The 16,000-nt window shown below is 38.0% G+C and overlaps 1 protein-coding gene across 3 annotated transcripts in view; it reads left to right on the forward strand.

Annotated features, from left to right (window-relative positions):
• Window positions 1–16,000, forward strand: part of LOC124610662 (dosage compensation regulator) — a 184,718-nt gene that overhangs the window by 72,615 nt on the left and 96,103 nt on the right. For 2 of the 3 annotated variants that reach the window (XM_047140176.1, XM_047140175.1), the window contains one exon: window positions 9,463–9,509. In XM_047140176.1, the coding sequence (XP_046996132.1) occupies window positions 9,463–9,509 (47 nt within the window). Of the gene's footprint in view, window positions 1–9,215; window positions 9,343–9,462; window positions 9,510–16,000 lie in introns of those variants that run through there. The other variant, XM_047140177.1, reaches the window with a different exon arrangement.

Genomic DNA, 16,000 nt, shown 5'->3' on the forward strand with positions numbered 1-16,000 from the left:
CCATATGTTTGGACACGGTGGCATGACTCAATTTTGGATCTTTGGGGTGGTTACAGAGAAACACAATCTCAAAATGCAATGCATAAGGTGCGCTCGTATGTTTTCTTGTGTATCTCAGTCAAGGATTCAAAGTAAGCTAATGCTTTATGGACATTGCAAGAACAACAAAGTTTCCCTCTATTGGACTGTGAAAGAACTAAGACGATATCTTTTACCATCTGTGTGTAATACCAACCACACTCTTACTTGACAGGTTGTAAGAACACATAGCAGAAGCACTTTTCACATAAATAACAGTGGTCTGTAAAAAAGTTAATTGGCTCTATCATTTACAAAAATAGTTTCAACCAAATTGTCTGTTGTTTTAGTGCGTGTTAGATATAGTGTGATTGTGTGTGTGTGTGTGTGTGTGTGTGTGTGTGTGTGTGTGTTTTTGGTCAGTTTGAATGCATGAGATTTTATCCGCATTCATTTGTTTCAGTGCATGTAAGGGCGCTGATAACATCGCTGTTGTGTGCCCATAAGCTTTACACACACACACACACACACACACACACACACACACACACACACACACACCAAATTGAGGTTGAAAAATGAGAATATGACGCCAGGAATTGTGTGTTAGCTCTTGGTTCAAAATCATTTATATTTACACATTCGTGTTTATAACATCTTGCCTTGGTCTCTTACCTATTTAGTTATTCACTTGAGTGTTTCTGTGTTTTGTTTTTGTTTGTAATCTACTTCTGAGACATCTCTTACAACATTCCAACATGTCTGCTCGTGTAGGTGAGTTCCAGTTGTCTTGATATCCTCTTCCCACCAGTGAAATGTTGTGACGAAAGTGCTCTTCATGCGCATTTTTCACAACCTACAATTGCATGGAAAGAAGTCAAGATGAGAGTTCAAGAAGTGGATCTTGAGTGACTTATTACAACCTAGCTCGTGGTACATCCTCAGAAGTTCATTAATAGCTGAAATGTAATTTTCAGTTCTTCGATTTTCCAAGAAATTGTGAACAACATTTTTGAAGGCTTGCCGAGCTGCTTCATTTTGTCCTTCAGTGACCCTATTAAAAATTCTATCTTTAGATAGTTCTCGGCTCTGTGGTCCAACGAAGATTCCCTCTTCGGTGTTATCATCTCTGAAATTTGGGAATTTTCTGTTCAGTACTTAAGAGCATCTCCTTGATTCATCACTTTAAGTACATTCTTCGAAGTCCTAATTGCATGTGTGAAGGTGGCAAGAAGATTTTTGTCATGGGAAAGGGAGTGTAGTGTATATTCTTTTGCCCAGACTCCATCATTTTCCTTTCAGGCAGATTTTTTGTTTGTGGTGTGATTTTCTGTCACTACTGTCCCACTTACGAATTAATCAGGAATATTTGGTATGTCCTAACCACATTTTGAGTATGATATTAATGACCTTTAGATCCGCACATTTCTGCTGTTGATAGATTTTATAATTTAATTTTTAAGAAGCAGTTTTACATTTTCATAGCTCTTCTTCCTATGTACGGTTTGATGTACAGGCACAGGTGTCACTGTTTATCCATTGTGTTACAAAACAGCTTTTAAGCTTCACTTAGAGGAGTCAGTGAAAAGTCTCCAGTCTTTCAGATTATCCTCCAGTCTCAAAGATGCTGTAAGACCATTTTCATCATGTCACGCAAAAAGGTTGTTTTCCACTTCAAAGAAGGGTGTTACATCTCTCGCTCGATGTCTATATACAAGCATTTCACATTTTTTCCTAGGAGTTTCCACTGCTGACACCTGGAGCCAAGAAGTTTGACCTTGCTTTTTGGTAACTCCAGATCATGAATTAAATCATTAAGTTGTTTTTGAGAAATTTTGTTTGGTCTACGGGGCAAGATCGATGCTGATCTATAGTCCGGATTTTGCTGTAGACTCAGACTGTTATTTGCATTTACCCTGCACACCTTAATCATATTCTTGGACATAACATCACAGAGGGATGGAAAGAGAGATCTGCTCCATGTGGTACTGATCATGTAGCTTATGTCAAACTTGGATATGCTGTGGTCCACCTCTTATTTCTTGACATCTCATTTTAAATAAGAGGCACCCCCACTCAAAAACAACATTCACTGATACGGTTTGAAGGTTCTCACTATGTCATGAGTACTGTGAGTGGCACTGAGTTTACCGTTTTGTTTAACTAACAACAGAGATTTGAGGCCCATGTATTACAGCAAATATTAGGTGCCCAGGATTTATCCTCATTTATTTTACAGTAAAAATAATAGTAATGTGCTGTTTGTATTGATGGAGTAAATTCACGTAATTGAGAAGCAAGTCACTTCTGTGCACGTATAGCAAAAGTTACTTGCACTGTTAACATATGTATGTGGCATGTTAAAGTTGAATTAACCTGAAATGTTAACAAAGTAAATTTGTTTAAGAAAATTAAGATTATGAATATGCACCCATGAAGGTAAATGAATGTTTGTGTTTTAGTTCTTACTTAGCAGTGGAAATTTAACTGCAGACGCAGAAAATAGCTAGAAAGTTGAGCAGATAGATTCTTGAAGCACAACAAGAGATATTTTTGTAAACGCTGTGGCTTCTCTAGGAACAAAATATGGCACACTCAGTATTGACAGCCTTTATATGTAACAATAAAGAAATTACCAACATTGCAAGTAAACATTTCAAAAATTATATTTGTTCATTTCACATCAAAATGAATAATTCTATTTTTAACTTGGATAGATTTTGAATTTAACCAGTGTAATTACTGAAACCAGGATACACATGTTAGAGCGAGCTTGGCTTTACAATTCAGGAGTACTTAACTTTGCGTAGTAATATTCCGTGAACAATTCACCTTTCAACACTATTTTTATTATAATAATACTGGAGACCTGTTACATTTTTATCTTGCACTACAAAAATCTACCTGCTGCATCAGCTTCAACATTTATGAGTCCAGTATATGTGATTCCACAAAAGTCAATGCTTCCTTTGTATGGTTAACCAGTAACTTTACCAGCACAATCTGTGGCGTCCATATCAGCATTGTGGAAGTTGGGTATTAAGTAATTGTGGGATACTTGGTCACTGTTATATGCAAGGATGACATAATTCTGCATCACTTCTAGTGGTACGAAAGTAGCATTTTACGCAACTGTAGGTAAGATGATTCCTTCAAGAGCCATCTCCATAATTGCATATTACACACACAGTGCCTGCCCTGCCCCTGCCCCCCCCCCCCCCCTCCCCTCTCTCTCTCTCTCTCTCTCTCTCTCTCTCTCTCTCTCTCTCTCATACATTTAGGTGTTTTTACAACACAATATTTGTTTCCACCACAATTTAAGTACTAAATCATTTCTCAGTTAATAAACATACTTTCATGCATAATAGTCTTTATGTAATAACGTTAATTTTAAGATGTGTACCTAGACTCAAAATTGGCAGTTTATCATTTACAGCAGTCGCTCATAGATGTCACCAGCTTACAAGAGCTTAGAGCTCTCGTTTCAGACATTTGCACATGGTGTCTCTATTGTGGTACAGTAACTCGGTTGTTATGAATTTTATAGCATTGCAAATTTCGTATATTATTAATGGGCTATTAAGTATATTCTTTTAAGGTGGTATGCCATTGTCCTTTATCTGACTCAACCATCCATTTACAGGGACCTACAGTTCAACATGGACTCTGAACCAAGGTGCAAATACAAACACCCAATAGATTGCTGAAGTGGGGGCTATGGGGCACAATCTTCCTTCGGATTTAGAAAAACATTAACACACAAGGAGAGTGCAAGGGTGTGATGGGGATAGGATAGTGGGCTGCTAGGTGCATTGTTGGCAAGCAGGCTGTACTGGGGGAGGGGGAGGGGAGGGCCCCTATTCTGTATCGTTCATACCGATCGGTGTAGTTGGTTAGTCTCTGTAGTGACGTAATTTTTGGTTCTTTACCGAAATATCCTATTCAGTAAGCTTCTGAGACCCATTACGGAACAGTCCTCCCACCGATTTTACGACAATTGTACCGAGAGGTTTTGGAGTCAGAAGGTGTGTGTGTGTGTGTGTGTGTGTGTGTGTGTGTGTGTGTGTGTGTGTGTGTGTGTGTGTGTGTGTGAGAGAGAGAGAGAGAGAGAGAGAGAGAGAGAGAGAGAGAGTTAGGAAGAATCTGTACAGCAGGGGCTGTGAAGCAGTCGGTCATTGAAGTGAAGCAGTCGGTCATTGAAGTGAAGCACACTGTGACACCAACTATTCCCTCTACTGACTCTCCACAGTTCCCATCCCTGTACGTTCCGGTGCTTTGCTTGTCACAGTTGATACCATGTCTCTTTGTCCTAACGTCTATAATATCCATGGCGCTGCCACCCTAAGCACTGCCTTTCCCATGCTAGTTTAATGTATGTGTAAAATATACAAGTAACTGGTAACCAAACATTGCTCAGTGTTGGCATGTATTTGATTTCAGTGAATTCAGTAGCATCATATAGTCTTGAGGGGTACTTCAGCAATATCTGTCTCTGCAATATGTGAGGGTTATTTGGATAGTAAGATATGAAACCAACCGAACGTCGCACACACATTGAAATGTGCATGCGCACAGACTCCCGGCATGCCTTGCTCGTCAATGCCATCTGCATTGGTATTGTAGCAGTGTGCTGTTCACAATGTCAGTTCAGTATATTTAAAACTATTGATCAACCCATTGACTGTGAAATTTGCTCAGTAATCTGGGTTTTGGCTGTGGAGAATGTTGCAACAGCAGAAATTGACAGATTAGTTAGGTGTATGGCACCATTGCGATGACGGAGCAAAGTGCTTAAGTGAGTGAGAGTTTCCAAGGGCAGACAGGAAAATGTGCATGATGAACAGCAATCAGTGACCTCAGAATATTTGGTCAAAGATGTGAAAACAGACAATTTGCAATTTCAGCTTCAGCACTGGAATATCTGAATGTGGGTAGAACAACATTACACAAAATTGTCTCAGAAAAGTTGCATTTCCACAATTGTGTGCACTTCGTGTTCCCAGGCTACTTATTGAAAAACGCAATATGGAAAGAACAACTTGTGCTCTTGATTATTTAGACCCAAATCATAAGGAAGGTGATAAATTTTTAGAGAATATAATCATAGGGGACAAGACGTCAGTTTCCCACATGACTGCAGAGTCTTAAATGCCATCAGTGGAATAGTCACACAACGTCGTCAAAGTCAAGGTCAAGCAAACAATCACAACACACAAAGTTATCACAATGAAGTTTTGTGATAGACATGGAGTCTAGTTAGTAGAGTTTATGCTGCAAGGGATAACAATACCATTTTCCTTACTGCACTGCATTGATTAAACTTACTTGTGCAATATGGAATAAGCAACATGGCCTGCTGATGTCTGGAATTTGTTTGCTGTATGAAAATGCCAGATCCCATTCTAACATTAACACTCAAAATCTTATCAGATGTTTTGGATGGGAACAGATTGTTCACCGATTGTAGAATCCAGACTTGGTGTTGAGTGATTTTCACTTGTTCTCCTGCTTAAAGTAGGTTCTCAGCAGCAAGTGCTTTGCAACAGATGACGAATGAAAGAAGCAGTTACAGACTGGTTATCCTCACAAGAGAGAGACATCTATGACTTACAGATGCAAAAGCTTGTAGAATGCTATGACAAATGTTTAAGCAATCATAGAAATTGGAACTACGTAGAAAAATGAAGATGTAAGGCATTAAATAAAAACTTTTTTTAAAAAAATCTGTGGTGGTTTATGTTTTATAAGAAATTGGATCTTACTTTCTGAATAGCCCTTGTAGTTTATTATTATACTCTGCCAGTGGTTTGTTTTTATCCAGCCCCACCCCCACCCCCTCCTGCATAGCATTTTCAGATATTGTGGTCATGGGGCTGAAATGAGAGGTGAGTTGTTGAGATTAAAGTTAATTCTTCACAAGAACATTGGTCTGGCAGGTTCATTAAAAAATTATACATTGGATCTGTATTATAAAATCTGTTTTAAATAAACACTGTTGTGACCCTGTATGTCAACCAAACTTATAAGTACAGAAATTTACTGCATATAGCAATAGTAAATGCTGTATTATGCTCATTTCTGTTTGCAGTAACACGCTAACCAGGTCAGAATTTGTGACAGATTAGTAAGACAACTGTGTCTGGTTAACAAGCTACTAGGAGGAACACAAAGTATGGTAAATAGCTGGCTCTATTTTTATGTAATGCAAATAAGACCTTTGAGTGGATCTTTCCAGTTAAAAGATGTAATAATGTTAGCTCATTTTGTGAATTCAATAAATGTCTGCTGCTCTTGTTTGCCTGTATAAACATACATTACAATTGCCTGTATAAACATGTGTTACAATTGCCTGTAACTGTAATAGGTTCCATTCAGCCACTTGTGTATGTGCAGTGTTACAGGTAACACAAAGAAGATAGCAATTAACATTTTTGTTCATACCAAAACAACAAACAAACAAAAAAGTTACCTTGGAGCCAGTAGATAACACTAAATAAGTGTCTAATAAGTGTATAATGAAAATGGCACTTAAGAAATGGACCAATAAAAGTATATGACCCAAAGGTTTTGAGCAAACTGACTTCCAAAACAGTTTAGACTTCCATTGTGAGCTAAAGATAATGGCTGGAAAAGAGTGGTAGTGTACTGCATAATACTAGAGTGAGTGAAAGTAAATTAGAGCTTGGTCTCGACACCAGTACAAGAAACACAATTTTGGAGAGAAGAAAGATTGCTTCTTGTAATAGTATCCATTTGTGTGTGAGAGCTATAGTCAACATCTACCCAGTTAGTGCTCTACACTCTTGTGAGACCAAGTTAGGGAGACATGGCTCTTCCTCTAGAGCTATATTTTGCACTAAAGCCCTCTTACATAATTGCTGTAAAGCAGTCATTGTTGCTACCAGTGCTTCAAAGTTTTTGAAGTCTGTGTCTCACACATTGCCAGTAATGACACACATTTACATGGTTCTCACTTCGTAATTATGTGAAATTTTTTCATACAGCCAGTCATAAAGTGTAATGGATGAACTCCACTAATAGTGGAAACAGTATGCCATTCTGTGGTATTTATGAATTACTTAGTTAGTTTTTTCAAAGATAAACATTTACTTCTCTGAAATAATCACAACCACCACCACCACCTTTGTGTTTTTAAACTTTTGTCTGTTTTCACAGATTTTCCATGAACTTCTCTAACCACAGTTTATTATTATAAAATTTTCCTACCAAAATTTTTTCACATCTTATAGTTCAATTTTCTGGTGAGCAATTCTTGCTCACTCATTATATCTTCTCTTCACTTGTCTGTAATCATGATTTTCATTAGAATTTTTCTACTTTTCCCATTTTTTTGCTTGGCTTCCTTTTTTCACCTTCTGCTTTAGTTTTGCTGCTGCAACCATCTCTAATACTCCAAACCTCCTCTCTTGCCACGATAGTTCTTCCTTCTCATCCCATCTGGTTAGTGTCCTTTTACCTAGAGTTCTGGGTGACTCTTCCAAACTCTCTCCATTTCCGGAACCTTGCCAGTCTTCTTCTTCTCCCTCCTTGCTTCAACCCTCGTGCCAGAAAAAGAAGCCACTGGCTCTGAAAGATTGCAAATTTCCTTAACTTTTATACACTGAAGCGCCAAAGAAAGTGGTACATCTGCCTAATATTGTGTAGGCCCCCTGTGAGCATGCAGAAGTGCCACAACACAACGTGGCATAGACTTGAGTAATGTCTGAAGGGACACCATAGATCCGTAAGAGTATGAAGGGGTGGAGATCTCTTCTGAACAGCACATTGCAAGGCATCCCAGATATGCTCAATAATGTTCATGTCTGGGGAGTCCACTCTGTAGCAATTCTGGACGTGTGGGATGTGATGCAGGTGATCAGACAGGATGCTTATGTATGTGTCACTTGTCAGTTGTATCTAGACATATCAGGGGTCCCATATAACTCCAACTGTACACGCCCCATATCATTACAGAGCCTCCACCAGCTTGAACAGTCCTCTGCTTACACGCAGGGACCAGGGAATCAAGAGGTTGCCTTTATTCACTTACACGTTTATACACTCAATACAATTTGAAACGAGACTTGTCCGACCAGGAAACATGTTTCCAGTAATCAACAGTCCAATGTCAGTGTTGATGGGCCAGGCAAGGTATAAAGTTTTGTGTCGTGCAGTCATCAAGGGCACAAGAGTGGGCCTTTGGCTCCAAAAGCCCATATCAATGATGTTTTGTTGAATGGTTCGCACGCTCATACTTGTTAATGGCCCAGCATTGAAAACTGCAGCAATTTGCAGAAGGGTTGCACTTCTGTCACATTGAACGATTCTCTTCAGTTGTTGTTGGTCCCATTCTCGCAGGATCTTTTTCCGGCCGCAGTGATGTCAGAGATTTGATGTTTTACTGGATTCTTGATATTCATGGTACACTCGTCAAATGTTATGCGGGAAAATCCCCACTTCATCGCTACCTAGGAGATGCTGTGTCTCATTGCTCGTGCGCCGACTATAACACCGTGTTCAAACTCACTTAAATCTTGATAACCAGCCATTGCAGCAGTAGTAACTGTGCCAGACACTTGTTGTCTTTGGCATTACTAACTGCAGTGTCATATTCTGCCTTTTGACATCTCTCTGTATTTGAATATGCATGCACATATCAGTTTCTTTGACACTTCAGTGTATATGTGTGTTTTTTCCTGCTGCGGCTTTGTGATTTTTTATCTATCCAGTTACATTTATTTTCACTGTATCATGAAATATTTGGTATTGCAGCAATGTTTTGTAGCAAGTGTGTAGGATTCACTTCAGAATAATCACTGTAGCAATGCGAAAGATACTAGAGAGTAAGTATTGTACTTAATGTCAAAAGAAAAGAATTTCTTGAACAGCTAGTACAGATTTTTTTGTGTATTAATAGTAACAGTGCCCAGTTTTGAATTTAGAATGCACGCTTGCATGTGCGCGCGCGCGCGCGCGCGCACACACACACACACACACACACACACACACACACACACACACACACACATATTTTGCAGCATCTTAAATTAACCAGTTGTCATACATTTGATATGAATCTGACAAGTTACATATTGCAGAAACCACACAGAATATTTCTTTATAAGTAAAACTTGTACCAATAAATGTTATTTTGAAATTGCAGTTAACTTGTAACTTCATTCTCTTTTTAAGTACAGTTAAATTTTCCAATGTTATCCGTATGAAGATATACCAAGTATTTTCATGGTGTTGCACTGCAGTGATCAGGAGCTTCAGTGCTATACAGCCTGAACCTGGCTACTGATAACCACTCCAAAATTTATGGTAAGTGTTTTGTTTTCACTATATTTCTTCAGATGTTGATTCTTTCTTCAAAACTTTATTTCATCCCATTACAAATTATGAACCTGAATAAAGTATTAATTGCATTTTTCTATTTTTTAGGAGTTTCGTTGCTGAGATGAGCTTTTACGTGAAGCAGCTTGGCCGAAGTAAGTTCATTAAATTCTATTGGCTTATCTGTGTTTGCACGTAGGAGTGAGGCGCTTTGGTTGGCTTATCATTATTAGTCAATGCGTAATTGGGGTTGGTAGCATATGCACTGCAGGTCTGAAAGCATTGACAATGTGATGTGTTTTCCTTGTTCACCACTGTGCTTGTTTACTGTAACCACAGAATGTTTCCGAAAATGGATGAGGGGGAATAATATCATGGTTGAGTGGTAAATGACACCTATTTTGTTATCAACTTTTGTTGATACTGCTAAGGCAGTTGATATTTCTGTGGTGTTACTAATAGGTATTGAGTCTGAAGCACACTTTCATTTTAAGTGGCTTAGAAAGTTTTATGTTGAATTTTTACATTTCTTAATACAAGTAATGTTTGATGGAAAGTTCAGACACATTGCCACAACACATTTTGAGTTCCAACTTTCCAATATGAAACCTGAAAAACTTGCTATTGAGTAATGTCAGTGATAGTGGTGAACCATATTAAGACTGGACTATAGTGAAAAATCCCCTTTTTACACTTTTCAAGGAACTTTTAAAAATGGTGTAAATATAGGAACATATGATTGGTGGAAATTAATTTTTAAGCATGTCCTTTTTAAATTATATAAATTGGGTTGACATTTAATTTGAAACCCGTGGTCTTATATAAGTGTTACACTTCATGACTACATGGTTAGTTCATACTTTTTTAACAAAAATCCTAGACATGTAGTTTTTCAATTTCCTGTGGTAATTGTATTCCAGTTTGTGTTTGTCGAGATTAGAAGTGTGGCCTTATCTTCAAATACCTGCATGCCTTCACCGAAGGTGCATACCAAAAGTTTTTGGTACTTATGTCTCATGTGTTACCTACAGTTCCTAAACGTATTCTAAAGATGCCTCAATAAGGTGGAAGGTGTCAATAAAGGTTCTGCTGTAATTATTGCAACCTAGACTGTTTTTCCAACTGAAAACTTAATGTTTATCATTGGCAACTTACCACCTGTTCAGACTAAGCCCTACCCAACACCTTGGTCAGTGATGTAACTACGAACCACACTACACACAACAGTTGTTGCCAATGATGCAACTATGATCCACGCTACACACAACATAGTTATTGTTAGATATACAGTGTAAGAAGACAAAGCACTAATGACATGAATTGTTCTGACGTTTAATGACTTCTTATGGTTCAGAACTAGGGAGCCCAGGGTTCAAGAAAGTTAATTACATGATGTTTGTAAACACTAATTGAAAGCCAATATCTTGCCACTGTCAGTTTAAGTCAATTAGATTGTTCTTGTTTTCCTATCTCTCCATTAGAATTGTTTCATTAAGTGTAAATGGCAGCAAATTTATAATTGTCATAATTCTGAAACATGTATGAATTAACATTATGAATATAGATGATTTGAAGGGACTGCTAGAAGGAAAACATCAGTTTCAACATTGTAAAAGCGAGTTCATTCTATCCTTCATCTAAACAGCTGGAAGGCATTGACTATTACCAAGCATCCAATTCATTAATTTGTTAACTTATTTTGTAGCATTACGGATATGAGAGAACTGCATAATTGCAGCAAAAGAATCCATTAGCAGTAACAGTACTTCTGCTTGTTGGTGGGGCTGGGTTTTCTGTGGGGCAGGGGAGAGTGCTAGCAAGTACAAATCAGTTGAATTGGACTGTGTCAGTGGTACAACTGCTAAGGCTGTTTTCCTATGAAAAACTTCTATATGTGTTATATTGTAAAATAAGTATAACTGCTCAACCTGTAGGTATGTTGTTTGTATTTCACAGAGCTGTACTAGGGTGGTTCTATTGGAGGTAGTATGCCATTGTCTGCCTCAGTCATTAGAACTGACTGATGCAACATAAGTAGGGGTGTCTACAGTTTCACATGAACATGGAAAATTAGTGCAACTAGACATTTTTCATGTTAAAAAAAATTACTGTAGGCATAGTGAATAGAAGAGAAAGTGTGCACACCCCTAGTTCACCAGTTCTACTGTAAGATGTCAGTTATTCTGCTTGTGACCTGTGTTACGCAGCACACAGACTGACTCATTCTTGAAATTTATATAATGAAATGAAAAGTATGTGGACTTAATTAGCTTACCACATGGACATCAGTTGTCAGCTAGTTTAGATAATTTCTGCACAGTTTTGGAAATTTTTGAAGATTTTGGCTCCTTTTGAATTTTTTTAATGCCCGTGAAAAAACAGAATTTCATGTAATGAAGAATCGGTTCGGGAACAGTGTCCGATATACGATCTGTGCAGCATCCAATGTTTGATATTTCCAAACTATTCGAATGTTCATAAAAGATGTTGCCCCATAAACTGCCATCAAGGAGCTTACAGTGCCAATATTTTCCACCTGCCTAAGAACATGGAAGGTGGTTACATGAGCAATTTCTTTCATGTAGAATAGCCATAATATCTAACAGATGTAAGCAAAGATGTTGGCACGTCAGATGAATTGCCACTTCAAAGGCACGAACATTTGGGGCATTTTGTGACTCATAATACTTTATGTACCACATAACCTGTCAGATATAAAATAAATATTACATTGCTGAGATGCTTCCAAGACTCTGCAGCATCCATTGGGTTGAGCCTGTGTGATGTTATGTTGGCCACAGAATTTTTTCAATTAGGTCTTCCAGTTCCAAAACACTCTTCTTTTGGTGCAAATCTCCATCTAACACAGCGTTTGGCTTATGTATGATGTCGAGGAAAATCCATTTATGTTCAGAGTTTCCATAGAAGATAATGAAAGTTTAACAGGAACGTAAACAGTTTAACAAGAACGTAAACACACTGTAACGTGCAAACTGAGGAAGTCTGTTACTGATGGATGGTCATTGCAACTCAGAGATTTTGTGATGCTGAAGTGACATTCAGGTTTCTCCTGATTAAATTTTTCTGAAACCTCTTTCCCCACTCGTATTCAGATATTACTAATGTACTTTCAATGGTTAGTTTTAGAGACTGGAGAGTTCTTTTGGAAGCAAAGCTGTTAGTTTTCTCGGCATGAATGCATCTCCATTTCAGCAGCTTGTAGTGTGCCTTTGAGTTTTTGTGCAAAATACCCTTCGGAAATTAGGAGTTAAGTCCATCCACTAAATTGTTCATACATCTAGAAATGATTCCACTGATTCATTGCCTTTGCATTCTATCCCTTAAATTTTTCTGAAAAATTTTATTCCTTTGGGTACTGTGTTACTGAATAACTGCAGAACTAATCTTACATTCATTTGTTAAAATGACATCAGATCCAAGCGGGTGGAAGTTAACATGTGGCAAAATTTTAACCTGGTTACTTCTGGAGAATTATCTAGTTGATCGGCTTTTCTGTAAAAATTATAGTTGATCTCATCATTATAAAATACAGCATGAGTTTTATCACAAACATTATTTCTTATTCATTTTATTACATGGATTGCAACTGAAAGTGCCCAAATCCTTGAGGTTCGTCAATTGGATTCGATTTAGAGCAAGTAACTTGACTTTTATGCCACTAATTCCTAGACATTGCCAGACCTTTATATTTGGTGGTCTGCGATAATTCTTGTTCGGGCTTACCCAAGCTGGATAATTGCTTGAGATATCTGCGAGATGGTGTCACCAGGAGTTGTATTGCAAGTTGCACACACAGCGGCAGGTTGGATCCAGTTACGCAGCAGAGGAACAAACATAAGCACAAGAGCATGGTTTGCAAATTTATTCTTTTTGTCTGGAATATATTTTCCTAAATAGATGAACCCATCAACCTCCAGTGAAGTGTTATTGAAATGCAGTTCTTCTTGGAGCTTAATTATCTACATCAAAAATCAGCACACCTAATTGTTTTTTATTTTGTTCATTCCAAAAATAATTATTAATTGCTTTTACAGTGTGCATATTCATTCCACATGAGCATTTGAGGTTTTTATTAAGTTCGAAAATTTTTCGGAAGGAAATAGCAATAATCCACACTTTATACAACAACAGTATCCTTTGGATGACTTAATTTTTAAGAGCACATTCTCCGTAAGAAGCTTGTTAGTGTACCACATTCCTCTATTATTTTTCAATGGGCATTTCTGTATCATAGTGTCTTTTACTTTTATCTGTTTCTTACTGAGTTGAGTGATGTGGGGGATTTGATCAAACTCGTACAGTTTTTGTCTGAGAGCTGCTTTCACAGCAGATTGATTTCATAATTTTCTGTTCTTCATTTATTATGTAATTACACAATTTCCAGTTTCTTACAACTCAATGCTCTCTTCAATGAAATTACTGCTGCATCCATTATAAATTAATTTCGTACATTTTCCTTGACAGAAGAAACACTGGGAGATGATGTAACTTTTTGTTTGTCGTTTTCTTTGTCAGGACTTCAGTGACTGCTTTACTGGTGATTTTCTTTCTTGTAATATTTTTAATCAATATTTTGGTAAATTGGGAAATAATAACAAAACCACTATTGCATTGAGAGACCACACTTCTCTTGGAATTTTAACTTGTTCATCATTGATGACAAACAGGTCTGCTCACCGAAATGTGAATGGCACAGAAAACAATTGAGTCAGATCTCTGTCTTTCCAAGGAATTGCTGTCACCAATTTTTAAAATTCTACTTTGTTTTTATGGAGTTCTAAAAAATGGTTATTGCATTTATTGTTGTTCTTATTATGCCTTAAATATTAGTCATACTTCTCACTGCAGGCTTCAACTCTTCAAGATTTACCCACATTGTCATAATCAAACTCACAAAATAAACTAAGACAATAGCAACACACACCTTCCGATGCAGCAAAATCATGTCAAATTGAGTCTCAAATGACAGTGCTGTTCATAGTTCGTGGGAACACCACCTGTCCTATGCCATCTGCATTAATATGTCAGGCTTCAGCACACTTTGTCTCCTGCTTGCTATGCCATAAGTGAAAGAAGTGATAAGTGACAGAAAAAATGTGCACCAACCAGAGATCGGACCACAGATATTTCAGTATGTAGGCAGCCACTTGCACAATGAGCCACCAAGCCACAGTTTCGTGTAAAGCATTATTAAATTATTTATGAAACAGAAACCACATTGAGCGACAGGAACAAACAGTCCTTACACGCAAGAGAATGCCAATCAAGAAGTAAACAAGAATGTGCAGTGGTAGTCTGCATTATTCATTAGTTAAAATTACTAATAAAGAATAATAAATAATTATGTTCATAAAGATGAATAAGACCTTTATTTTTGAATAAAGTTTTTAGATTTAACTATTTATTCAAATAATCTCCTACATAAAATTTTATTAGGATAATGCCCCTACCGGTTGGTGTGCCGTTGTGTATACAACCTGATCATTTTTGGTTTGCTTAGCTCTTAGTTTAAATAGCAGCCACTTCATTTGATGTTTTGAAGGCCATTGGATGTCCTCTATCTTACAGGCAGGACTCTGGGCCATTACCTTTCAGCAACATAACACAGTGTTGCCTGTAATGTCCTGACCTATCTTAACACAATGTGTGTTTCACTGTTACCCTGGCAAGCAAGTTGTCCAGATCGCTCGCCCATTGAAAACATTTGGTCATGGATTGCTGAGAGACTATCGCACCACGCCTACTCACTACTGCATGTGAAAAACTCTGGCACGAAGTGGCATGGATTAATTCAACAATTTGTCATGCAAGCTCAGTTTTACTCAGTGCCAGGTGGGCTAGAGGCATTAGTGGTGCCTTAGGTAACAGCTCTGTGTACTAAATTTCATACCTGGTCTACTTTAAATCACCTACAAATTTAATCATGTATTCTTCCAACTATAGTGTATATGCACAGTAAGTAATATTTTGTTACTTGCTATCCTTCCTGGTGTTGTAATTTTAATATCCAGCAGTGTACTTTCAGTAATTACTCAAAAATATTGCAGTCCATGTCGTAAAAATTAAGAAACACAGCTATCTGGGTTTATGACCCCCACATACGTACTCTTCTCACAGGCTATTTGAAAAGCTTTAAATTTAAATAATTTAGCTGTTTCCAGAACGAGATTTTCACTCTGCAGCGGAGTGTACGCTGATATGAAACTTCCTGGCAGATTAAAACTGTGTGCCCGACCGAGACTCGAACTCGGGACCTTTGCCTTTCACAGGCAAGTGCTCTACCATCTGAGCTACCGAAGCACGACTCACTCCCGGTCCTCACAGCTTTACTTCTGCCAGTATCTTGTCTCCTACCTTCCAAACTTTACAGAAGCTCTCCTGCGAACCTGTAAAGTTTGGAAGGTAGGAGACGAGATACTGGCAGAAGTAAAGCTGTGAGTACCGGGCGTGAGTCGTGCTTCGGTAGCTCAGATGGTAGAGCACTTGCCCGCGAAAGGCAAAGGTCCCGAGTTCGAGTCTCGGTCGGGCACACAGTTTTAATCTGCCAGGAAGTTTCATATCAGTGTACACTCCGCTGCAGAGTGAAAATCTCATTCTGGAAACATCCCCCAGGCTGTGGCTAAGC

This window comes from Schistocerca americana, chromosome 1, assembly GCF_021461395.2.
Source record: "Schistocerca americana isolate TAMUIC-IGC-003095 chromosome 1, iqSchAmer2.1, whole genome shotgun sequence".
In the NCBI taxonomy this organism is placed as follows: domain Eukaryota; kingdom Metazoa; phylum Arthropoda; class Insecta; order Orthoptera; family Acrididae; genus Schistocerca; species Schistocerca americana.